The 26,243-nt window shown below is 39.0% G+C and overlaps 1 protein-coding gene and 2 long non-coding RNA genes across 12 annotated transcripts in view; 1 reads left to right on the top strand and 2 right to left on the bottom strand.

The window, feature by feature from the left end:
• SLIT2 (slit guidance ligand 2) overlaps positions 1-1,429 on the bottom strand; it is a 245,505-nt gene extending 244,076 nt beyond the window's left edge. For all 9 annotated transcript variants that reach the window (XM_015285716.4, XM_025149451.3, XM_025149453.3 and 6 more), the window contains exon 1: positions 1-1,429. In XM_015285716.4, the coding sequence (XP_015141202.3) occupies positions 1-176 (176 nt within the window). In that variant the 5' untranslated portion in view covers positions 177-1,429.
• Positions 857-10,602, top strand: LOC121110523. 2 transcript variants are annotated; one of them, XR_006939160.1, is made up of 4 exons: positions 857-1,042; positions 2,246-2,528; positions 8,217-8,325; positions 9,488-10,602. It is a non-coding gene; the product is annotated as an uncharacterized LOC121110523 (long non-coding RNA). The 2 variants fall into 2 exon arrangements; XR_006939161.1 differs by having other exon boundaries at positions 2,249-2,528.
• The window catches only part of LOC121110524, a 19,426-nt gene continuing 2,666 nt past the window's right edge, over positions 9,484-26,243 (bottom strand). The window contains exons 2-6 of the long non-coding RNA XR_005859324.2: positions 23,826-23,905; positions 20,752-20,875; positions 14,426-14,561; positions 11,906-11,980; positions 9,484-11,408 (exon numbers count right to left, since the gene is read on the bottom strand). This is a non-coding gene — a long non-coding RNA (uncharacterized LOC121110524). The remainder of the gene's footprint in view (positions 11,409-11,905; positions 11,981-14,425; positions 14,562-20,751; positions 20,876-23,825; positions 23,906-26,243) is intronic.

Genomic DNA, 26,243 nt, shown 5'->3' on the forward strand with positions numbered 1-26,243 from the left:
AGCCGCTCGGTGTTGCGGGGGATGTTCCTCGGGACGCCGCGCAGCGCCAGCCCGTGACAGTCCACCGTGCTTCCTGAGCAGGAGCACTGCGCCGGGCACGGCTGCGGCGCCGCCTCGCCCGCCAGCACCAGCAGCAGCCCCAGGGCCAGGGGGAGCCTCCCCCAGGCGCACATCATCGCCGCCCGCTGCGCCCGGCCGGGGCCCGCCGGCCTCGGGCCCGGGGAGGCGCGGGGCGCGCCGCCCTCCTCTTCCACCTCGCCGCGGGGAGCGCTCGGGCAACTTTCAGGGTGCGGAGAAAGCGAAGTCCTCTCTATCCAGAGCCGAGCCGAGCAAACAAGCCCGGCAAAGTACGGCGGGTGGTAACGATCCGCAGCTGAAGGCAACTTGGCGGGGAGGGGGCCTGGCCGGGCCCTCCCTCCGTAACCCGTCGGATGGCGGGGACGGGCGGCACTCTGCTCTCGGCTTCAGCAGCGCCGGCTCCTTCGCGTGCTCCTCTCCCAGCCGTGACTCCCCCCCGGATTCGTCCTGGTGCGGCGTCCGCTCCCACGCGTGTCCCCGCCGCGGGCCGCTCGCAGCCCCCGGGGGCGGCGGCGGGGCTGCACCGCGCACACACAGCCCTGCCGCGGGGCTCAGCAAATCATCCCCCACTGGCAGGCATTCATCAAACTGTCTCACGGAAGGAAGAGGGAGGGGAGATAAAAAAAAAAAAAGTCAAACACACGAGATGATGTTGGGCTCGGGGTTCGGCTTTCCACCCCCCGCGCCCCCTCCTGCTGGAAGCTCCCAAGCCAAGTTTAGCAGGAAAGGGCTGGTCCTAGAGGCCGATAATAATAAGCAGCTCGAGAAGTGATTCGTTGCCCTGCTGGAAGGGAGTTCATCCACCACCTCCTTCTTCGCGGTGACAGATCACAGCTATAGATCCTCCCGTGATCGCGGAGCGCAGTGAGCTGCGCGCCCGGCTCCGCTCCTCGCGGTCTCCCGGATACCGCGGCTGCGGCAGAGGGACCTGATGGAAGAGGTGGCGGCCGCTCAGTCCTTCCAGGTGAGGCCGGTTCGGCAGCTCCCGGGCTCGCCGCAGGAAAGGCAGCAACTTTCCTTCTCTCCCGGAGCCCGACGAGGCGCAACGCCTACAGGAAAGCTCCGCGCCCGCTCCGCCGCCGCACCTGAGCTCGCCGGTGCCGAGCAGCCCGGCGGCGGCGCTCCTCCTGCAGCGGAGAGAAGCCGGAGAAGGGAGGCGACACGCCGGCTCCTTCACTCGCCCCCTTGAACAATAGGATGGCACCGCCGCCCGCAGGCTGGCTCTCCTCCCCGCAGCAAGGTGCCCACCGCCGCTGCCCGAGAAAAGCGCTCCGGGGAGCGGCCGTCAGCGCCGAACCGCCGCTCCGCTCCGCCTCGCCCGGCGCGGCGCCCCTCGCCCCGCTCCCACGGAGCCGGGAGCGCCCCACGCGCCGCCCTATATAGGGGCGGTGGGGCCGCGCCTCCCCGGCCCCGCCCGCAGCGCCCCGCGCCGCGCTCACTGGCTGCGCTGCCGCCCGCCCCAGCCCGGCCCCGGCCCGGAGAGCGCGGGGGGGGCCGGCGGCGACGCCAACAATGAATGAAAGTTGGGCGAGCGCGGAGGCGGCGTCGGGAGGGGCAGCACCCCTGAGAGCGTGGGGCTTCCCCCCGCCAGGAGTTCTGCGGGGACTTTCTCACGCGGCCTCCGGGTGTCAAACGGAGAGAGAGAACGGGGCTGGGGTCCGCCGCGATGTCTGCGTGTGTTGTGCCTGGAGGGAGAGGAAGGGAGCGGGCTGAAGCGTCGCCTGCTGCACTCTGTACACATCTCCGGCTTCTCACCGAGGGTCTTGTGTTTTGTTTCTCCCACTGCTGACGGAGGAAGAGGATTTTCTTGGCGTTTCCTTCAGTTACAGCTTTCATGTGAAGCACACCAGAATCTCCCATGAATTATTTTTGAAAATTAAATGAGCAAGTGTTATTTCATACATAAAAATATGTCGAGTAGCAGCATGAGCGCTGCTCTTTACCATCAGATTCCAAAAGTTGTATTATGAATACACACAATGTTCCTGTTAAATTCTGTTGTTTATTGTTGTTGCATCTTCAGCATTCCTAGGAAAATGTATGTGCATACGGTTTCTAACTAAACTGGTTTTAGTTTTCCTTCTTTGTGCATGCAGCTCTATGCGATTTACAACGTGTTCCTGAGACCTCAGCAATAGGTGAAAGTGATTTATCTTTCTGCCCCCAGCAGGGATGGATGATGAAGCCTCCAGCAAGGTGTGGTGTGTAAATGCTCCAGGGAGTCCCTAGTTCCTTCCATATGGCTGCGTCCAGCTGAGGCTCTTCATCCCTGGGGTCTCTGCTGCACAATCCCTGCAAGAGGCTTTCCCTTTCCTGGTTACCAAGAAGACAAATTCTCCCCTCGGAAACACTCTCCTAGATCCAGGTTTATCTGCCCAGGTGGAAGCCAGCAAACTTATTCCTGACTTCTCTTGCTGTGGAACGTGAGCCAAAATGAAAATGTCTAAAATGTATGCATCTACTAAAAAAAAGTATTCTATTTTTTTGATCCATTTGTTCATGAAATGTGATTGTTGTACAGCTTTCACATGCTGGACTCACTGAGACGCAGGGATGCTCGAGGTTTAGCTGATGCAGAAAGAATTCAGTGACTGTAAGAGAAGATGTCATCTACTGTGTATGAATGCTTTCGACTCTTTACTCCTGTTGATTGTTTTAGGTCTTTACAAGGGATTTAGGAAGGATTTTGCAACTTTCTAGCAGGCAACAGGAAGAAAAAAAATTAAAATATGTAATCTAAAATATTGCTTTCATGCCTCTACTAAAATCCTTTATCTTTCAACTCCAGGCAGAGAAAATACAGAGAACACAAATGTAACCGTTCAGTACTATTCATTATTTCTTTCAAGTACCAACAGCATACCGAGCGTTGCCGAGGACAGAAGGAAAAGAAATAACAAACCACTTTTTATATAGCAGTTTTCTGAAAATCTGAGTCAATGTTTAAAGTTTTAAATGTTTCTGAACTGCTCTGTGCATGGCTGATTCAAAATCTAGGCTGGTCTTAATTTAATAGACTTTGTTTTCAAAGAGACATATACTAAAGTCCAAAGAAAATCAATTTTTATTCCTCTTTGGGGGGCTCGATTGATTTCTACCATGCCTACCTTTGAAGCATACCTTTCATTCATTCAGATTGATTTTCCTGAGCGACTCCCCTCCCAGCACATCACAACTCTCCTTTTGTGATCCACATTCTTTAACGGGAGAGCTCCCCACGTCCTTACTCTGTCTGAGGGCGAGGCCTCCGGTCAAACCCGAGATAGCACCATTCCTGAAGCACAAACCTGGCTCCCACAGAGAGCTCCGTGGCTGCCCAGTTGCTGCCCCAGTTGCCTGCAGAAGCATCTTTCAAAACCAACAGGGAAAGTATTCCCACAGAGGTGAAAGATGGGAAAAAGTTGTAACAGGAAGACATGGTGAAAGAAAGCAATTACAGATATTCGTCAATGGAAGAACAAAAGTTTCACTGCAGCCACATCAGAAAATTCAGACAGCAGCTAAATGAACTTTTGTGTTCTCCACGCTTCACTGTACAACATTCCACCTTTTGGAGGATAGGTATATTTAAAAGGAAAGAAAGAAACACCGAAAGGAGACTCCCCAAAAAATTAAGAACAGAATCCAAAGGATTGAAAAAGTAGAAGCTGCAATTCATGGCTGAGGTGGGTAGAGCTAAGGCTGAGCACACACACCTGAGTGAGCTCTACGAAGGAGCATCAACTGTAATGAGGACAGTATGCCTGAAAGACAGTGAAACACATGACTCATCAATTTGTAAATAATGAAGGTCAATAAGGTGAAAGAAGAATAACCAGCAGAGAGACATGTCAGGAATAAACAGTATGAATTAATCTAATTTTCTTCTTTGACAAATTAAGTAACTTTGTGGGTAGGAGGAATGATAGATATTAGCAAGTTATTGCCACTGTGTACGTTAACATTCTTCTGAGCAAACAGCTTAAATATAGTCAAAATCTAATTGCTGGAATGTGAACACTTAACCAGCCCTGTATTCAGAGTACATGCTGATGGTCAGTCTGGGAGCATACAGACTCCTTTAAAAAGCTGTTAAAACTACTAAGCCACTGAACAATTCCATCAGTGATTGAAAATTAAGTACAGCCATTAACAGATGATACCAGAATGGAAAGGAGGAATTTACAAGGCAGAAATACAATTCTAAATTATTTCACTGGAAATAACTCACTGAATTTAGCTAACCTTAAGGAGGACTGAGCACTCAAAAGAAATTATAATATAAAATTATAATAATATTGCACTCAAAAAAAGAAATTCAAGTGCTTAAGTGCAAAATAACTTGCTGGGCAGCAGCAATCCAGAGAAGGATATGAATCACCATAGCCTACAGAAGGACTTGGAAATTATTAGCACAACAACGCAATCACTTTGCTCAGAGAAAGTGCTATTTAGTTGTTAGTTATCTTTTCTGCTTGTTAGCCAGCCAAGTTTAAAACAGGTCTGAAATACCTCCTGAATTAAATACATGCTCTTTTAATTTAATAGCATGCTCTTGCTGGGGGGAGGGCACAGGACCATGTCTGTGTTTGTACAATTTCTCCAAGGGAGCCAGGGATCAAACTTCTTGACTATGCTGAAACAACATCCATAATAAACATTCCAACTGGTAGTAAATATTTCAGAACTGTATCCTTAGTCTAATGCTGAGTTACCTGTGGCTTATCTGATGTCGGAGGGATGCTATCAAATTTTTAAGGTCTCAGTTTTCACACATGTCGAACTTGTAGGTGCTCGAGGAGCCACACAGCGTCTCAAAATGTTTTATCACAAAGTATAATTAGAATATTATTTGAAAATTTTCCTGGTTCCTATGAGTAGAAAATGAAAACTTTGAATTAATCCTATTGTCATTCTAATGAAATAGAGTGGATTTATTCTTGTTTCTCAAATAAGCAGGCCTTCGAGTACTCCATGCAAATCTGTAGTATAGTAGGATTCTCATTAGAAGCTTCCCCTTTATGAAAAATATTTACAATATCTCCAGGGTAGGTGTAGAGATATCTAGTGAGGGAGGAAATGGAAGTGTCAGTGATGAGTGAGCAGCCATTATTACATGATCCAGACTATTTTATTCAGGTACACTTTGCTTCATTTATGCTTAGATTTCATAAGGCAACATGGGATTATTTCAAAAGAGATTAATTCTTGCTTTATACCTCCTAGTAAGTTAAGGAACTGTATGAAAGACTCCAAGCCAGTAATAGACCTGTGACACTTCATGTTCATTGATAAACCGATCTAATCTCTATTAAGGTGAACATCCAAAGAAGTAAACATTAGGAATACATGTTTCAGCAGTGAAGAAATAACAACAACAAAAGATAAACAGGTCCAATGTTGCAAATCCTTTCCTCAGGTTCTTATGTAAAAGATAAAACAATTATTTTCATTATTTACATGAAGATTTAAGTGTTTTATAGTTGGCATTTAATATGAGGCATCTTCAGCTGTCAGTAAAATCTTCTAATTTGTGCTAGCAAAGTCTTTAACCCTTAGGAATGACCTCTCAGGTGCTATCAGAAGTAGAAAATCTGATAGCTACTGCATGTTCAATACTCCTATGACAAAGATTATTGAACACTGTATATTACACATCTTCCATGGGATGGCACAATCATCTCATGCAGCATAAAAACTTTAGCATTTCAACTAAAGAAAATCTTTTGTAATTTATGAGGTATTTGTATCCGACTATTCTAACTCCCAGTTTAGTCTCCTTGGCCTCCTAGGAATTCATTACTAAAGACATCACTCATATCATCTAGTCTGACATTCCACATGAGACAGAGCTAAAGCTGCTGTTTCTGCATCCAGGCTGCTAATTCATGCTGAGCTAATCATATCCATGTAGGGTAGAGAATCTAGTCTCCCACCACCAAATTTACCAGAAAAGCTCCATCTTTAAACAATTTGGCTTCTAGTATTTGCTAACAGAAGCCTAATTTTCGCAGCAGACATAGCTGTGCTACTTCATTTGTTCCAGTGTTAACGTCTGGCCCTTAAACTAAATTGTTATTTTTTTTTTCCCCTGGGTATCACTACCCTGATGTAGAATGAAGCAAAGAACATATCCCTTTTCAGAACCTTCATTTTGTCAGGCTACCCCTGTTGTACCTGAATCTGTGGATAAAATTGCAGTACTTCTTGAGATTAACTGTTGTCTATTCCATCAAAACCACTCACAATTATGCCATCATGTAACAGCAGAATTAGAACATTTATTCCTGACAAAACAGGAACATGTGACAACCGATTCTTCAAAACTTGTCATAATGAATTTACCAAGCCTTTCTCAGCACCTCTTTAGGCCTTTTATAGAAGTATGCGTCTCGATGCAATTAGAAAAGATTTGTCTATTTTCAGCTTGTGACTGTTAGTAGGCCACACCTGGACAGAGTGATCAGTGGCTCCACAGTACAAGTGAGACACGGAGCTACTGGTTCTAGTATATATTTCAGTTGGAATAATTGTACCCACTTGCCTTCCCTTACTTAACGTGCCTTGCACATTTCTGTGCAGAGTATCTTGTGGGAGAAGAGGAGAAGGTTGGCCTTGGGGAGGTTCTTGTTGGAGAAGCTGCTTGCAAAACAGTCTGATTTGAAAAGGATACTTTGAATGCTAAGATCTCTCCAATTTTTCCGGCCATTCGTAATGAAAGAAAAAGTTGTTATAGCCTATTTTTGTCTAAGCATACAAAAAATATATAGCACGCATTATTTTTATTTATCACTCCATAGGGTGGGATAATATATTTCAGTTGTATCTCGCGAAGACTGAAACTTCATCAGTTCTAGAGAGAATGCTGTTAAATCTTTGTCATCCACTTATTGCTTAAAATTCAGTATGCAAGAGCATATTCTTTTCCCTGAAAGGAAGTGGTTTCTCTCTGTAGAGATATCTTAAATGGCATTTTCTGGAGAAATAATATCTAGCTACAAAAGTTGGTATGTATGGATACCACTTATTCATAAATAAATTTTGACTCATTTGCCCCAACCTTTGAAGAACAATGGTTTAACATGAACATGAAATCTTTTCCTCCTCATAATGTTGGCAACTCAGTGTTTTCACCAAAAAAAATTTTGCTTCTCATCCTCTCATTAGTTTTGTATACCTGGCAGTTTGCTTTACTGCCTGAAATCACAGCACACAAGCAATAGGGAAGACATTACAGCAGAAGCAGTTCTGCTAAGGAAAGGTTCTAGAAAAGAAAAAAAAGGTTCTCTACACGGAGCAAGAGGATGACCTGCAAATATTTATTTTAATCAAGTAGCATTAAGGATGCATTCTGCCCTTTAACACTTCCATTCTGGATTATTGAACAGTTTGTACTCAAACAGAATGAAGCAGGCTTGAATGACCTGTAAAGGACAGGAAGATGCTCAAGAAGAGGGACTGCAAGGCTGGCATTTAGCAGTCCTGAGCAAATTGAGTGTGTGTAGCAGAAAGGATCAATGCCTTTTGTTTCACCTTTCCTATTCTATTATAGCTGCTGGATGAAGACACCAGAAGATAAGAACTACAGGAGGGGAGAAAAGCAGAAATATATACCTTCATTTCCCCATTGAAAGGATAAAAATTGTCATTTGAGTATCTGAATTAAAGAATTTATCACTACCCAAATCTACTTTGAACAGCATATGTTAGGAATATGGAGTAAAATTTCACTGCAAACCTTTCCAATGGTACATACTGAAAGATATTTACTCTGTATGTATCACATATTATCATTTTTTCCATAGCTGTAGCTGAAGCTTATTTTAAGAAAACATGGGAGTATAAAGATGAAGAGAGACAAAGCAATTTTTTCCGATGAACAGTTCACTCACTAAAAAATGCAGTTTCTGTTCAGCAAGCAATATTTGAAAATTCACGAAGATTTTATGAGCAGTACTGATTAAAATTTAAAAAACAGATAACTTTTTAGCTGAAATTTTTATAATGACATGCTAAAACCTAAATATTTTAATATTCTAAGTTGTCGTTTGAAATGTTGATTTGCTGCTTGATTTTTTTTTTCTTAAATATAATCAAAATGCAAAATCCTGGTACTACATCGATTATTTTATTTATTTTATTTATTTATTTTTGTGCAGTATCTTCCCCACTTTTGGTAGTCACTGAACTGGAAATGAATTACTCACATAAATCCAGCCACCAGTTTCCTGAGGCATGTACACACAGCAGCTTTGGATATGACCTGGGGTAAGTATGAAAAGTAGGAAGTTTTTACTGTGCTGATGGTGGGAGACTGTTGAGGTCCCCTAGGGATGAAGTCAGAAATGGATGACAAACTTCAGTGCTACAAGAAAGATTATTAGTACTGAGAGTTGTGTGATTCTAGTACAACATGCTACTAATACTGGGAAGAAACTTATATTCCTGAATGCAATTGGCAGTAGATTTCATCAAACACTTTCTGAAAAATCAAGATGTGTTTCTACTGGCTATGATTTATTTGCTATTTTATGATTTTTTTTTCCTAGAAAAGCTAGCCAAAGAAAATACTTTTATCAATATTTTTAAACTTAGATGAAGAGAAGTAAAACCAGTAAGATTATTAAGGGTTTCACAAACTCAGGAAAATAGTTTGTGGACTCAGTTGATCTGAGAACTCTAATTCCTTAAAGAGAAGAATCATTAAGAAGGCTTTAAACTGTTGTAAGTGATCAACTTAATTTTGATTTGCTTTCTAAGAAAGTAAGAAAGAGCATAGATAATTCTTTCAGATCCAAATTCATGAATAAGCACCCCCTCCCCCAAAAAAAAACAAAAAAACAAAACATGAGATAAAAGCAGAGACTGAAAACTTTATTATGATTTATAATTGTTAACTAAAAGTGAAATGTTTGTATCAATAAAAATAGAGAACAAAAAGGTAGTGGGGCTCCAGTGAGAAAGAGGTGACACTGGATTTCCCCTAGATACACTTGAAAAAAGACTACATCATCTGTGCTTGTGTGAGCTTGATCACAGAGAAAAGATTATTGCACTTTTGAAGCTATACATTTAGGTACACATTAAAATTTAGTATATGAGAAAAAGAATCAGAATAATTATGGAACCACAATCCACTGTGATGGAAAAAAAAAAAAAAGAAGGTAAGATCAAACGATTTTTTGGAAAAGGTCATTTGAAGAAATTCTTGTGCTCTTTAGCTGAACAGAAGTATCAAACTATTTCTGTATGTTAACTTACTTCCAAGTATAATTTGCAGATGTACCTAAAGAATACTTAGCATTTGTCAGAATGGATTGCAAATGGTTTTGGCAGTTTAGGATGGGAAAAGCAAGATTATTTCATCCAGTTGAAATCACAAATGTTGCAAATGTTGTGTTGTTGTTTGGTTTTGTTTGTTTATTTCTAGGCAAGAAGTAAGAACACTGGATTTGCCTTGGTGTTTCTAAGACTGAGGTACTTCTATGACTGAACACAGGAATACCTTTGTTGAAATTACAGAAATACTGATTTTCTTCTACTGAGACTACAGACAGATCTGATTCCTCTAATGTAGGATTAGAGACCATGGAATATTCTTTCTCATCACTGAATTATTCCAATGTCCTGGTAACATGAATACTATTCACTAGTTCAGTTATGCAAAACAACGTGTCTTATCTGAAATATATAACTTCCACTAGCACAATGGCCCCGATGCTACGCCAGTTTATTAATTCAGCTCTGAGTAAGAGACTTCTCTGCTAGCTCTACTGCTGATGTCTACAGAATCATAAATATTGGGTATCTTTCTAACAGGTGAACATAACTGCATATAAAGTACAGAACAGGAGTTTAACAACTTGCAAAGAAATACTTCAGCGTATTAAGCGTATTAAGGTCACTACAATCAAATGAAAACAAGTACAGTTTAATCATGCAGTTAGTTTGAAAAAAATTTCCATTGTCCATGGCATCAGTGCAGGATACTTCTTTGCCAATATCAGAGAAATGTTTAGCTCTCTATTAACACAGTGCTTAGGAATGCAAACAACTTCACACCTATATTTGAAATATGAAGAAAGTTGTATGAAATAGAAGATATCTTTTATGGTATGCAAACAGCAAATTAAACAATGCAAAGTGTTTTCTTTCCTAATATTTAACCATTTCTGTTAATTCTGACTTTCCCAGAATCAGTCTTTAACCATCTACCACACAAATAATCCCTTTGACCAGGGTTTAGATTATTAGAAGATTGAGACAGACTAGAAAAAATGATTTTCAGACTGCTAAGGTTTCTGGATTACTTCACCCTGGAAAGTCCATTTTATCACTTCTCTCACTGTCATTTTGCAACCTCAGTCAAACAAAATAATTTCTGTAAGCTGAATTTATATGGCAGTCTTCTTCATCCTCCTCTCATTGCTGTAGCTGCTGGTCCTGCACAGGCCTGCTGAGTTGTTGTGGTTTCTCTACCCTACTGTGGTTTTTATGTATTTAAACATGCTGGTTTCTTGTATTATTAAAGTCTCTCATTGGGGCAATATTATTGTAAAGGAGTGTTGATTTAAAGAGAAGTCTTTCTGAACACAAAATTCACTGTCAGTAGCCAGCAGAAGGCAGAACAAAATACTCAACACTTTGTAGTCCACTTGAATGCAATACTCTGATATTTTATCTCGCCCTGAAAACCTCTATGGGACCCATGAATTATAGAGCACCAGTACAGAGGTTAACAGCTGGAAAAAGGATACACATTTGCCATCAGTTCTATCTGAATCATCACATATATTTCTTGTTTGAAATGTAGGCAAAATCCATAGTGCCTCTGTTACTTCAGTCTTTGAGATACTGTGATACAAAAAGCAAAGACATTCTTCACAGGGCTCCACTTATTTCAGTATGCAAAATTAGCTGTTATTAAACAGTACTTTGCTTTTGCCTCACTGTCTATTGTGCGGTCAGAGGAATTTCTCAGCCCTCACGTTGTTTTTGCACGCTAATCATATCCCACACCAAAAGCAAAACAAATTTTGTCCTGAGATTTGCATGTTGCTTGTTGCTATAGCATCTCATGCACTTCATAAATATTTACAGAAACTGCCTAAGAAGGTATTGCTAATCACCATTCTGTATGCACAAAGAAATTAAGGTCTGATGTTTTCACTAAATTCTACTTGCCCAAGTTGAGATGCCTGTGAACTGGACTATTATACCTTATTATGTCCTTAGTATAATACAGTGTCACACATTATCTATACCTGGTTGGAGCCCCACACAAGATATCCTCCTCTCTTCCAGTTTAGGACTTCAGAATCTCCGTGGACAATGTTTGTGGGAATCTAGTGCTGTTTGAGGAATAATAATAGTAAAAAAAATCAATGATTTATCCTATTTGATTCAGACAGAGGAAGATATATTCTTGGCTTGCCTCTGACAAGGACTATTCCCACCCTGACTGAAATTCAAGACTCTTCTTCAAATTGTGGAAGGGCAAAATTTTTCCAAAGAGACTGAGACTTACTGCTCTCCCTTCAACAACAACAACAAACAAGCAAACAACAACAACGAAGGAAAAATAATTAAAAAGAAGAAAAAAGCCTCAACTCAAAATGTCAAATCACTTTGAAACCATTCCCAAAAATGAAGTGTTTAATAGTCCCATAACATTTTTCTGTTTCATAATAAATGGTGCCACCAGCCCTGCCTGGAATACCAAGAATGTAGTCAGTATTCACTCCTCCTTACATAGGCAGTTATTTTCCTTTTCCAGAAACTTCAACCTGTTGTTCCTCAACTAATCACAGTACCATCTCAATCCCATGCCTGTTGTGAAGTGACTTACCTCATTCTATCTTCATCCATTCCTTTAGTCTCCTTTTGCAAGATGTTCTGGTAGCAGAGGCAAAAGGACATTAATCTGCTGAGCAGAAGTAATTAGACTTTGTGTGAAAGAGGGTATATAGTGTAGAACAGATATATGCTTTTGACTACAAATATGCATGTTTTCTCCTGTAGTTTCAAAATCAGTAAGGATGACATTCTCATGAGTAAAGGATCCCAGCTCTCATAACTGATAAGCAAAGAGTGGCATTAGAAGGGCAGGGGAACTAAAATAAGAACTCAATAACTTGCAGGCAATAAGAAGAGAGACCAAAGAAGTAGCTGGAAGAGAAGACATATAATTTCTTTGAATGGAGCTTTTGAGAAGGAAAAAACATAGGAAGTGATTACTCAACTAAGTAACTGGCTAGCATGAGGCTAGCAAGAAAGTTGCTGAGCAATGCTATGCAGTCATAGAAAGTGCACTGAATGGGCCTTACATTTATTATCTCTTCAGCCTATCAAAACCAGTTTTGTTGCAATTTGTACTGCCCATTTCAAACAAGCTGAAGTCAGCAGACTCTGTAAGCAAGCATCTTCATTTTTATTCTTCATTTAATTAAAGGCTACAGTACACTGAATAAATATTATGCAACTTCCATTTTTTTTTCATGCTGAAATGTAATTCTTATCTGTTTTGTATACTAGAAGTGTTTGGGGCTTGTATCACAGAAGGATGAAAACTCACTGACAGCATGAATTCTTGGCCGCACCAAAGTTGTGGTAAAATTGTTGTCTTTCCAGAGAGTAGGACTTTGTCAGAGTATTTAGTTTAATTTCTAACTGTTGTTTACATTAATATGCATTTAAGACATTTCACTAGTATAGGAATCTCCTATAAAAAAATTCTATGGTAGTATTTCACACTTCAAATCTTTATTTTAAATGGAATCTTGATAAGAAACTACTTTAACTGCCATGAAATGAAATTAAATCATAGAATGGTCCTGGATTGAAAAGGACCATAATGATCATCTGGTTTCAACCCTACTGCTATGTGCAGGATCACCAACCACCAGACCTAGGCTGCCCAGAGCCCCATCTAGCCTGCCCTTGAGTGCATCCAGGGATAGAGCATCCACAACCTCCTTGGGCAACCTGTTCCAGTGCTTCACCACCCTCTGTATGAAATGAAATGAAAAATTATATGTAGAAAGAAATACTAAAACATGAAAGGATTGAGCACAGCCCTGCTGAAAAAGACTTTTGGGTACTGGTGGATGGCAAGCTGGACATGAGCCAGCAATGTGCCCTTGCAGCCCAAAAAGCCATCTGTATCCTGGGCTGCATCAAAAGAAATGTGGCCAGCAGGGTGAGGGTAGGTGATCCTGACCCTCTACACTGTGCTGCTGAGACCTTCACATGGAGTACTGAGTCCAGATGTGGAGTCCTCAGTATATGAAAGACATGGAGCTGCTGGAGTGCATCCAGAGGAGGGCCACAAAAATGATCCAAGGGATGGAACACCTTCCCTATGAGGAACAGGCTGAGGGAGCTGGGACTGTTCATCCTGGTGAAGAGAAGGCTGTGGGAGAGACCGGAGAGCGGCCTTTCTGTATCTAAAGGGGAGCTACGGAAAAGAAGACAGACTCTTTAGCAGGGCCTTGTGGTGATAAAACAAGGGAAAATGGCTTCAAGCTAAAAGAGAGTGGATGGAGGATGGATATAAGGAAAAAGTCCTTTACAGTGAGGGTGGTGGTAAAGGCACTGAAAGAAGTTGCTCAGGGATGTGGTTGACTGTCCTGTCCCTGGAAGACTTTCAAGGTGAGGCTGGCAAACTGATCTAGCTGTAGTGTCCCCATTCATTGCAGGGGAGTTGCACAAGATGGCCTTTAAAAGCCATCCAACTCTAAGGATTCTGTGATTCTATGATCCTATGAAGTAATGTTAAAATGTTTTAATAATTTCAAAACCTCATAAAGGCCACAGCATAATTTTCAGCCAAAATATTTCTAAAACTGGCAGCCCACAACAACCCTGGAACACCCAAGTGGAAACATGGTTTTAATTTTGGAGTAAATATTTTGTCCTCACATACAGAAATGTTTTCTTAAAATAGAATAAGACAGCCTGAAATAGAGAGGAAGTTAGGCGTTCTTGTACAATTAAAAATTAATCATATAGAGCTATAATCAAAGTGATTTCATTTGAAAAGTTTAGAAAAACAAATATTTCAGAAAGTGCAATGCATAAAGTGAGGCTTCTAAATCTCTTTATGCAGGGGATTTAGTTTTCCAAGGATCATTTATCTGATGATTGTATGTTTGGTCAACTGCAAGTGTGAACCTACTGAATGCAGACCTCCAGACTTCATGATTACAAAATCACAGCAAATTAAATGTGTGGTTTTGTCAGTGTTCTGTCATGAGAAACACCACCAGGAGTAAAGCCTCAGAGCACTACAAAGGAGGTCTTGCTCAAACTACAGAAGCATCTTAAGAAGAATGGCTATTTTAAATATAAGTTCTAAACTGTTCCTTACCTATGTTGCCCCACTGAATCTTCAGCAAAAAATTAGGATTGGCTTTCAGCCCTTTGTGATGTCCAGTGGTTGAGGAGAACAAATCAGAAGTCCTGGAGCCCAGTCAAATTGTGTTTCCTGAAATGAAGTGCAGCACCTGAACAAGTAAAAGACAGTGAAAGTAAAAGATAGTCTTTTGTCATCTTTTTAGCTTCAAACACATTAAAGAACAGCACTTCTTTCACACATCCTTCCTGTCATTAACCTTTTGTATTCTGCAGATCTTGGAATATGAAAAGCACATTTCTGTCTTCTCATAGCCCACGAAAAACTGGCATTTTCTTTCTGTGCAATAATGCATAGCAAATCAATTAATAATATTAATTATATCACTAAGCATCAATGTCAGTTGCTGAGTCTTATTTTTCATCTTTCAAAACACCATGGTTTCTATACTATGCCTTTTCTAGAGAAGAAAAAATTATGCATTCCTATTTCATGTGTTCCCTCTGATCTGTTGCAAGTGGGGCACTGCGCTGGTTTATGTGATACAAATGTTTGGTAACAAGTTTGCAAACTGTATACCAAAAATGTTTAGAAAAAGCCAACAGCAGTGGTTCAGAGCTGGTACATGAGGACTGGTTGAAAAGATTGTCTACATAGAAAACAGTTTATACAGAGGCTATAATAAGCAGGGAAAAAGAAAAAAAAATAAAAGCAGTAATGAAGACAAAGTGGGGATCTAAACTCTCCTCTGGTCTAATCTGAAATGTCTCTCTTATGCCCCCATGGTGCCAGGATGTTGGGTTGTGTGATAGAAAGCTGTAGGGCAGGGGCAAAACAGTGCAGTAGAGGGCTGAGAAAACAGAACATGACACCTGAGTAACTTAATCAGAGAAACATGCCTGTCCCAAGAGAGCACTGACACCATGGGTGGAGGTGACATATATCAGGATAGATCAGTGGAAAGGCTCTTCAGAACACTTTAATGGACCTGAGGGGGACAACTGCCTATAGAACATTTTCGGACGCAATGAGGGGCATTTCAAGACTTCTTATGGGTTACATAATTGAAGGTCCAAAGGTAAAAAAAAAAAAAAAAAAAAAAAAAAAAAAAAAAAAAAGAAGAAGGTCTCATAGTGATTGGGAGAAGAAAAAGCGTGGGAAAAGAGAGGGAAAAAATGATTTAAAAAAACGTGTAAACAGGTCAGTACAGTTGCTGTGGTTATACCCTGATCTTGATTATTCACACATTAAATTCCGTCCAGCTTTTTTCCTCTGTGGGGAGATATCTATCTTCTGTGCATGTGTGCAGGGAGGTCTCAGTGCCAGAATCTGGAGTGGGACCATGGGTCATAAGGGCCTCTGCATTATTGTAGAAGCTGGAGCACTGTGCACATTCTGTGTGTGTATCAGTGCATAATTACTAACCTGTATCAGGCCAGACTAACTAGTGGACAAGAGACTAGGGAGCCTGATGTTGAAGCGGCTGCAAGACCAAGCTGGATACTGGAGTGTCGGAGGGACAAAAAGCTACTGAAAGTCCAAGTCAGTTGCTGGAGAGACTACAGGGCTTAGGTCTACCAGGAAGACCTGTTTGTGTGTGTTTATGGGTGAGGCAACTGTGAAGAAACTTCACTACTGACCGGAGTGGGGCACATGGAGCTGGGGCAGCTTCACCTGCTGTGAGCTATGGGATTTGTCAGCTCTTAGAAGGTTCCATAATTGATTTTTCAAAGGCAGCAGAAAACCTAAAATAAAACTATTTCGCTCCCATGTTATTCCTGGACAAAATTATTAACACAGATCAACAAGTAAGACATGCTGTTCATCTCAATGATTGTATTCTGTTTTTACTGTCTTTTTTCTGCTACTGCATTTCATATTCTTATACTGAATTACCCTCTGGATGTTATTGTATTTTAACATCTTTAGATTCATAATGCTCTAAAAACATGCAAAATACTGGAGTTGTTACTAAAAAGAAACCAGTATTTACCTCTTAATGTTGCTTTTATTTATGATCATTCTACCTGTCTCTGACATTCTGAATCTCTTTATGGCATAAATTAGCAATATAATTTTAAAAACTGAAAGCTGCTCTGGAGCTTTTCAGAGGAGATCACATTTACTTTACAGTTGCTTGTTAATTGCTTTAGTGCCTAAGGATGTACAACATATGTCCTGCAAAGAGACACCCATATGGTTGTACAGTGTATGTCCTGGCACTCTGTTGCCACAGACTAGAAAACAGACTTCTGTTTAAAATGCATGGCTCAGTATATGATTGAAGGTGTGACATATAAAGGATTATAACTGACAACATTGAAGCCCTACACCTGTCACAGCGCTATGTTAGGAGGATACGTTCTCTGATTTGCTGAGAAAGGGAGAGGAAAGAAGATTGCCTTCAGTGAAGAAACAATTAAAAAATGCTTTATAATTTATAGTACAATGGAGTTCCTTCTGAACTGCCTGTTTTATTTGTGTTGGTGTGACTCAGCTACAGCTCAATCTGAGTTCAAGTGTTATAAAAAATTAGTAGTGGAAAAAATGAAAGGGCATTAACTGGCCACACGGAAGCAGATTTTAAAAGGAAATAGAGCTTTTAAGGCAGCAGGGAGGTGACTAAAGAGATTTTGTTAAAGTATCTATGTTTTTAGATACCTAAAAGCATAAAATTGTCTGGCTATTAGCCTCTGTCTTTACTGATGAGTATTTTGGATGTACTTGATTATTCAGAAAAATGCATTAGTATGCACAAACCTCAGAAATTCAGCAGTCATTGCATATGACCATCTTAAACTAAGGCAAATCTTCTTCAACAAAATAATTGTACTCTATCTCAGTTATACTCCTAGTTTCTCTTGCTTAGCTTTAACTTTCTCACTTTGGTAACAAACTAGTCTAAGGAAAGGATTAGCCTCACCTAGCTTCATGTACTTACTAGAGCCTGAGAGGGTCATGCAGATAGATAAGAATCTCTAGAACAGGAATCATCCCACACATTTTAGAGATCTCTTTTATTTTAGATGGAATAGATATATTTTAGATGGAAGGAATCACCCTCTAGAGTTGCTCAGCTCTTTTCAGATACTCTGACTAGTTACTTCAGTAAGGGATTTCTCTCATCTAAATTTAGACAGCTAATTTACAACGCTGGTGTTTCTAAATAGTTAATAAAAAGTGAAAGACATCTCTTCAGAGTGAGTCATCCTATGTGAAACCTGAGTCATTCTTCAGGAGTGTCTTTCTCTCTTCATTGACTACAGAGGCAGTGTTACTCCTACACTGGAATCATCTCCTATCTCAGGTATTTGGTTCAAATGATGATGTGAGATTAATTAAGGTTTGTGTGACGCTTGACAGCACCTTGAATACTTTGCTGAACTACCTATTTTTCCTCTAGGTGACACCGTCTTCCATACCACCATCCTTATTTTTTGCTCAGAAAAAGAACAAGACAGCGTGACAGAATTAATTTCTCCTGTTCAATTTTCCCCATTGTTGTAAATTTCCACAGGTAGCTTATATCTATAACAAATTAACCCTGCAACGTTCAATTTGAATTGGGGCTGGGTGACTGAAAATCACAAACATTGTCACAATGTAATAGTGAAGCAAGTAATTTCAAAATTCTACAGTTCACTCACAAAACTAGATTTTAGTTTTTATCTTTTGTATTGTCCCGATGGCTACAGTAATTTGCTAATTGAAGACATGAAGAACTGTGGAATTAGAATTATTCTTAGCATCTTTTACAGTTTTTCTACATTAGTATTTCTTAGAACAAACTCTCTTCAGCTTTACTGATATGCTCCAAGTCAAAATGTATTTCTTTCTTCAAAAAAATCAACGTCTGTGTCATGTTAAGTCATATAAATGTCTCAATAGTCATACATAGAATAACGTTACAGTCACTCTACTATGTTAAAATAGGAATTTTTCCTCTTTCAGACAGTTCTGACAAAATAATCCTTCCTTACCTTATTGTTTATTGCTTTTATGCAACTCTCTGTTCCTCTGTTTCACAAAAGACATCACTTCTCCCTTCAGCAAGCCTCATTTGTCTCTAGATACAGTTATTTACCAATGTAATACCTATCTGTAAAGTATTTTTGTTCTTTTAATTTTCCACTTCACATCATTTGTGAAGCCTTTGTCATATGGTATCACAAAAATCAATTGTTTAGCAGAAATTCATAGGCACAGGTACCAAGAACACCCTCTTGCAAATGTTCAGAAGAAGCTTCTCATACAAGCATATTATTTCATCACTGCACTACTGAATTTTGCACCTCACTCTGAGCCATATGGTCATACCTACTGCTAGACATAAGGTTTCTAGGAATCTCAACTAGCTCAATAAGGATGCTAGAAGCACATGGGGTTCAGTATTTGTTGGTTCAACACTTAGCCAGTGCAGAGCAAACTATCTTTATACCTTTCCTGCTGAGGAACCTGTTGTCACCCAAGAATCTTTCCTGGGCAATGAGCATACACGATTATGAGCCCCTGTGCCTTCTCTTTATTCCAACAGGCTCCTGCATGAAGAAAGGAGGTGGGTGATTTAAATTTAATGTTTCATGGATATTTCTCATCTAAAAAAATGTTTTATGTACAACTATTTCCTTTGAAATGTAACTTAATTATTTTCAAACCCAGTACTGCTTTGGTATTTTTCAGTGATTTCATGATGTAAATTTTTAAAGCTCAGAAAGATTATTTCTGTCTTAATAATTTTTGGTTCATCTGAAAGTTCACTCTCACTATCACAGATTAACATATTTGTCAAGGGTCACTGTAAAGAGCAGAACAGGGTTTCACAAATATTGACGTCAAGGAAAGCCAACAGTAAAGAAACATCATTCACTTACCATGCTATTTTTGTTGTTTTAAATTAAGATTTGAACTAAAGAACTGTGAAATACAGATAAACAAAGTTCATACATGACAATAATATGATATCTATGTACACTTAGTACATGCATTCAGAATAGACAATTATTACCTTGACTGCCACTAGCAGTTTACTTTAGAAGAAATTTAATATTATTTAGTTCAAGACAGAGATTTAGTTTCAAAGCTGGTACTGCAAGCTACTACTACTGTTTGTCCTGTTTCACCTCCCTCTTCCACATCCCCGAGCATAGATTCCAGCAGGATCTGTTCCATGATCTTCCCTTGCACAGAAGTAAGACTGACAAGTCAGCAGTTCCCTGGGTTATCCTTTCTACCCTTTAAAAAGGGTGTGACACTGTCTTCTTTCCCGTCACCAGGGACTTCACCTAACTGCCATGACTTTTCAAATATCATTGAGAGTGTCTTGGTGACTACATCAACCAATTCCCTCAGGACTCCGGGATGCATCCCAATCATCAGAACCAATAGACTTGTTGATGTTCAAGTTCTTCATGTGGTCATGAACCTGATCTTCACTTACAGCAGGAGTGAAATTGCTCTTGCAGTTCCTACCTTCTGACCCATCCACTCAAGGGGTGTGTGAAGAGCAGTTGCCAGTGAAGACTGAGGCAAAAATTTTGTTGAGTACGTTAGCTTTCACCTTGTCTTTTGTTACCAGCATGCCTCTTTTATCTACATATAGCTGAAGCCACCAGAATATATACATTATCTAGGCAAAGAGTCAGTCAAGGCTAAATCTTAAAAAAACCTTGCATAAAACAATCAGGCAAAAATACCAGAACCTATTATTTTCTGAACTTGCAACAAAGGCCAGTAATGGATAACATGAGCAATTATCCAAAAGTAGAGCCAGTAAACTGTAATTCCCACTTAAATGCTTGCAGAGTACTTTATAATTACTTATATAACATACCAGTCAAATACAAACCCTTTGAACAAAAGTTGATGCAGCACACCATTTGAGGAGGAAAGCTTGAAGTTAATTCAAAATCTTATTTTTAGGAATAGGCCACAGGACAAATTCAGACATGCATTACAGTGTTATTATACCTTGAAAAAAGAACGTAAGAAATCAGTTTATAGTTCCCAATATGTGAATATATTTTCAGTTTAAGCATTTTTTAAGAGCAGAAGAACCAACACTACTGAGAAATGAAGCTTAATAGTGTAATTGTTAAACCCATTGATTTACAAATGAGCAAACACTTGAAGGAGGTCTTGTCTAAGTGTCAAGCCTTTGCAGGTAATAGTGATGGATGAAAGGCAAAGAATCCAGTTTGGCTTTTCCAGCCTGCCACAATTTGCCCTGAGGTACCAATTAGGGGAATTCTTGTTTTTCATGAAAATTTAACTTATGCTACAGGAAAGCAGCAAGCTCTAATACATACTAAACTACACAATGCCATTTAAGCTTCATAACATACCTTCAAGTCTTCCTTTGAAAGGGACCAAATGGCCAAAGACTCTTCTCAAAGATACAGCTTAGGTTTAGACAGAACAGATCAGCAGTATTACAGACGCCGAAAATGCTCATCTCTATATGTAGGACTGCAAAGAAGAGGAATAAAAATATTTTAAAGTTTTAGAACTCTTTAAAAGACAGCTGTTAATGTAAGGGAACCAAATTCATTATAGTAACCTACAGTAATGTTTGCTATAATAATGGGCAAACCTCACATACTAAATCATAGAAATTCTGATTCTTAGAAGGGCCTAGAAAAGTAACCAAATTCTAGTGTTTTCCAGTACTTCTCACCCTGTAGCTGCTTACGTGAAAGACTTAAATCTATTCTGTTTCAGTTTTTTTCTGATTTGATCTTTTTTTTTTTTTTTTTTTTCTTACGGTCTCAGCTTTAGTTTTCAGATGTATGGAAATTCACTTGCTTGTAGTAAAGCTAGGTTCTGACCTCAGGCTTAGGGCCACTCACAAGTGTGGATTCCTCCTTTCTGAGGCAGCTACGTATGCAGGGATTCAAATCAAACTTTTCTCCTACAAAAATATATATAAAAAACTATAAAGCTATGCTCAATATAAATGTACCCTGCACACTGAAGTTAGAATAGAGAAAATGCTGTGTAAGGTGAAATAGAAGCAAGAGGATTTGTCCTCAGATTTCTCTTTTTTACTGTGTCCTGAATACATACTATCATTCCAGAAACCTTTTCATTGGTTTCCAAGTTGTAAGAAATTCCAGAGTCCTTTCTGGGCCCCTAGAAAACCTCCTTACGTTCAGGTTATGAATATATACTCCCCACTCTTTCATTTTGCCTGCTTGCATGACACCAAGCTTTGGAACTTTCTTTACCTCAAAATAATATTCCATGCTCATTAGCTCTCAGCAGAGCATGAATTCCCTTCTTCCTTTCAGGGAGTTCTATCCTCCAGAGTTTTATGAAGCGCAGCATTCAAAAAAATCAACAGGCAACTTCCCTATTTACATCCCAGGTGCTCTCTTTAAACATATTAGACTTTACAAGCAGAATGAGCATCATCCATCATAATATATGAAAAATTAAGTCAGATCTATCAGTCAAAAATTCAGAAAGCTTCAATATAAGTAATGTGAAAGATTTTGCCTATTATTCATGCATACTTAAGCAAATGAATGTATCTAGGTTCTCACAGGTGTGTTCATTACAAACCAGTATGGATAGATTACCTGGACTTCAGATTAATGGCTCCATATGTACAGAAATTGCTCCAAAAGGACCAACTCTGTGGAAAACTTTGCTACATCCACTGTGGCTTATTAGCTCAACCACAGCACTGTGGAAAAAGCCAGAGCCATCTCAGATACTCTTCACTGGATGCTGAGTTTGAGGCTGAGATCACACATACTGAAGAACTGCCATTAACTCCACAAACTGGTGTCCCAGTTGAATTCGATACCTGATTACCAAAAGAGGAACACTCCTCTCCCCCATCTGTTTCTGGGCTCTGGTATCAGCAATATAGAAACAACTAGCAGCTGAAAGGCAGTTAGGAACAGATGCAACTTTCTTGTCATTAAAGTTTATTATATAAGCAAACCAACCCAGCACACCAAGGTCTGGCTCTACGTCCAACGAGCCTTTAAAGATTATTGTTTGGGTAAAAAAAATAGTATGCTTTGAATCAGGCTTCATGTACCATTTTGTATATAACGTGTACGGATTTCAGGACCCAGTTCTCGTCTACCAGTCCGTGATGCCAGAGCTAATATGCTGAACGTATTAAATCAGTAAAAAAGTTAGGAATATAATGAACATTTGTTGCAACACCTTCCCTTCTTGTTTCTCTAGTTGTACCAGAGCTATTATTAGATTATAAACAGTTCCAGGGACTGAACTATTTGTTGGAGAAATGACTGGATTTCATGTGTTATAAGCTGTATCTAATAATGTTATCATTTGCATGAGAAAAGTAAGAATTCTTCAGCATGTCATAATCGCTGGTATCTATTATTCTACTAGATCTACATGTTTCAGTGTTGAAGATCATAGCCTTAAGCTACATCTGTTGTCTGCATGCTAATAACCAGTTGGGGTTCTATTGTAAAATATTATTTCCAATATCATTTGATGATACTTTTATGCAAATACTTCTTAATTTTATTTCCATTTTTTTTCCACTAGCTTTTCTTCCAAGAGAAAATGTGAAAAATAAAAGTCTATCAAGACATAGAGTAGTTTACCTAGAAGAAAAAAAAATATTTTAGCAGTATGAGTTTTATAAAGACCATCATATTTCACAAGATTACAGTAAAAGAATGATGCCTGGAGGTGTGTGTAATTTGAATCATGGTGGACTAATCTTGTTAATGTCTGATAAGAGTTTCTTTGATCTACTTTCTGACAGGTCCAAAGATTTGGACCAGCTGCATTTTAACAATTTCTATGGAGGCTTCTCTCATTGCTTCTTTTCATTCAAGAGCTTTCTGCCACCAGCAACCTTCAAATATGATATTGAGTTCTGCTTGTGTATTTGTACTCCTTTATAAACATGTCTTTATTATTTGAATTAAGAAAGATCAATGACATCTTACAAAGCAATCCCGAAGAAAAAATAAATATGAAGTAATTATTCTCCCTCAGAAGAGATGAGCTCAAAGTTCTTCTAATCCTTTTTTCCTTAATCATGTTGTTAATGGGAGTTTGCCATGTATTGAAATGAATAAGGAGGAAATGGTTCCGAAAAAGTTAAAAACGTTAACATTAGTTGGTACAAGAAGCTCAAACTTAGTGTGTGCTAGCAAGCTGTGTAGAAAGTAGAAATAATTATTGACAGTATTGAATAAGAAAGGTTCATATAGAACTATTATAAGACTATTATAAGTACTATAATGGTTCCATGTGTTTAGTGTCTGAATTCAGTATTCAAGAAATGAGAAAGTTGAACAACTTCTTGTATATAATATGCTACATTATTTTTGCTATGTTTGTACTTTTTTTCAAATATTTGAACGTTTATGAACTACATAGCTTGGACGGGTAGTGAAAATTGATAGATAATTCTTACCTTTTTTAATTAAAAATCTGGTTGAACTGAACAGTCTTTTACTCTTCTTTTTCAGTTTCTTTGGTTTAAGTGGTGAGAAACTATAAATGGAAGAAGAAAAGGTAGCTGGTATTGACACTTGGGAAACAGTGCTTTTTCACTACACCAACTTTTCCTGAACTCACTGTAGGTTTTGTATTTGCACCAACTGTCTAGAACATGACACATTATTGCTACTGCTGCTGCAATATTAGTCCCCTCATATGCATCCCTTAGTGGAATGTCTGGCCATATATACAACAAAACACTAGTTTATTATGGACCCAGTCCAGCTCTGACTTAAATAAGTGGAAAGACTCTTATGGACTTCAGGAAGCATTGGTTCAGGCCCTTTGTGAACACAAAGATTTATGGCATCCTTAACATTTCATTTCCTCAATTTCAAGCACTTGGGTTTTGTAAATGATGTGCTAGATAAATACACTGTTGTCACTTAGCAGACTTAACTAGCGTGTGAAAAGAAGTCTTTTACTTTCAGATAAACTGAGGTACAGGGGGATTAAGGCTAGTTCCTCAGCTAGCATAAACTTGCATAGCTCTGTTAATTTCAAATGGCATTCCAATATCTGATACATGTTCAAAAGGAATTCAAGAAAGAAGTTTACGTTCATGTGACAAGGACATGCATGAATATGCAGGCCACTTACCTATGAATACAGATTAAGAGAACGTCAGAATACAGGCTGTCTAAATCAGATGCTTACTTATTTAACCAGAGATTTTCCTCTCCATAGCACAGAAATCACGCATACAAATACTTTAGAGTAATTTTAAGAAGCACATGAAAACCTAATATTAATTGCAGAAAGCTTGCAAGAGAATGAAAAGATTTTACCTTTGGATTAATGGAATAATTCCTATAAAGTATTCTAATTAAACATTAGGGTATTATTAAAGTGCCTTCTGTGCTGTTGTTATTTTCTTCATTCCAGAGAAACATCTTCCTACTATATTCAACAACAACAACAAAAAGTTGTGCAATCACTTCCATTCAAAACTCAGGTTTTTAATAAATAAATTTTATTTATTAAAATGAATAAATTCATATAGAAATATGAGTCTATTCATATAGAAATATGGTTTTGAATAAATTCATATAGAAAACATCATCTAACCTGTCTGGAAATAAATCTTTCTGAAAAAAAAAAAAAACATTTTTGACAGTAGTTTCAACACCTTCTTGAGTTATAGATCATTAAACAGAGACAAGAAACATTTGCTTTAATGTTTTTGTGTTTGTTTGTCTAATAACTGATTAAAAAAGAAAAATGGATGTTGCATACTGCTGTTTCACACTCTTCTACAACTCTGTTTCTAGAAATTATTTGAGAAAACAAAAAGGACATGGAATTGAATAATCTAACACAGTGATCTCCTTCTTCCATTATTCTTCAAAGGAATGTTTTCATCACCTGCCTCCCTGGCCAGTTTCACAACAGAAAAGAAGCCAATCTTACCCATCGTACAGTATTGTAAAGTTTCTGGCTTGGCTCAGTCATTACATCAGAAAAGCAACATTGTTACAAAAAGTTATTAAACTTTTTTTCTTTCATTTGTCTTTTTTTTTCTTTTTTTTCTTTTTCTTTTTCTTTCTTTTTTAAATATATATATATATATATATATAAACAATTAGAATAGCGTTAATACAGCATCAGCAATCAGAAAAATATTTATTGAATTTTGATGCTGGTTAGATTTAGATGTAATTACATTAAATTAACTATGTATTCTCAAAATATTAGGCTGTAATTTTTACTTTGTTGTTTACTTAGCATAAGCCATTTGCTGGAGTTAGCCAGCAGGGAGAACACGTTAGAATCTAAGATCAGCAACTTTCTGTTCAAAAGCATTCTTTCTGTACTTTGTTTTCCCTTTCTCAGAGACAAGTTAATCAATACAGAATGATGACTTCAATGACAGTAATGAAAATGAATAAAATTAAGGGCTCCAGCCTCCCTTTACAGAACCTGGCAGAAGTTTCTCCACTAACTTTGGCAGAAGCAGGGATGGATGCTAGGGCCACTGCATACATTGATTTAGTCTTTCATAAGAACATATGCAATGCTTATTGATTTAAGATGAAGCAGCTCCCTAACTGTTCTCAAGTCACAGTGCAGAAAGAAGAAAATCAGAAGAATTCTATGTGTTTTTTCAGCTGAAGTTTTATTACCTGTACAGATTGATATAGCAAAGCGAGGCTCTACATTCAGATTGTTATCATGACACTTTGTTCTGAAGTGGTGCATTTTGTAAACTACCAAATCAATTTCAAAGCTGCAGAAATGCTCTCAACAGTGGAGGAAAATCTAGTGAATTTTGGTGTAAACAAAAAAGAGGAAGAAAAGAGGAATTTATGCAGCTCTTGCACATGATTAGCAA

The sequence above is a fragment of the Gallus gallus genome, chromosome 4 (genome assembly GCF_016699485.2).
Source record: "Gallus gallus isolate bGalGal1 chromosome 4, bGalGal1.mat.broiler.GRCg7b, whole genome shotgun sequence".
NCBI lineage: Eukaryota > Metazoa > Chordata > Aves > Galliformes > Phasianidae > Gallus > Gallus gallus.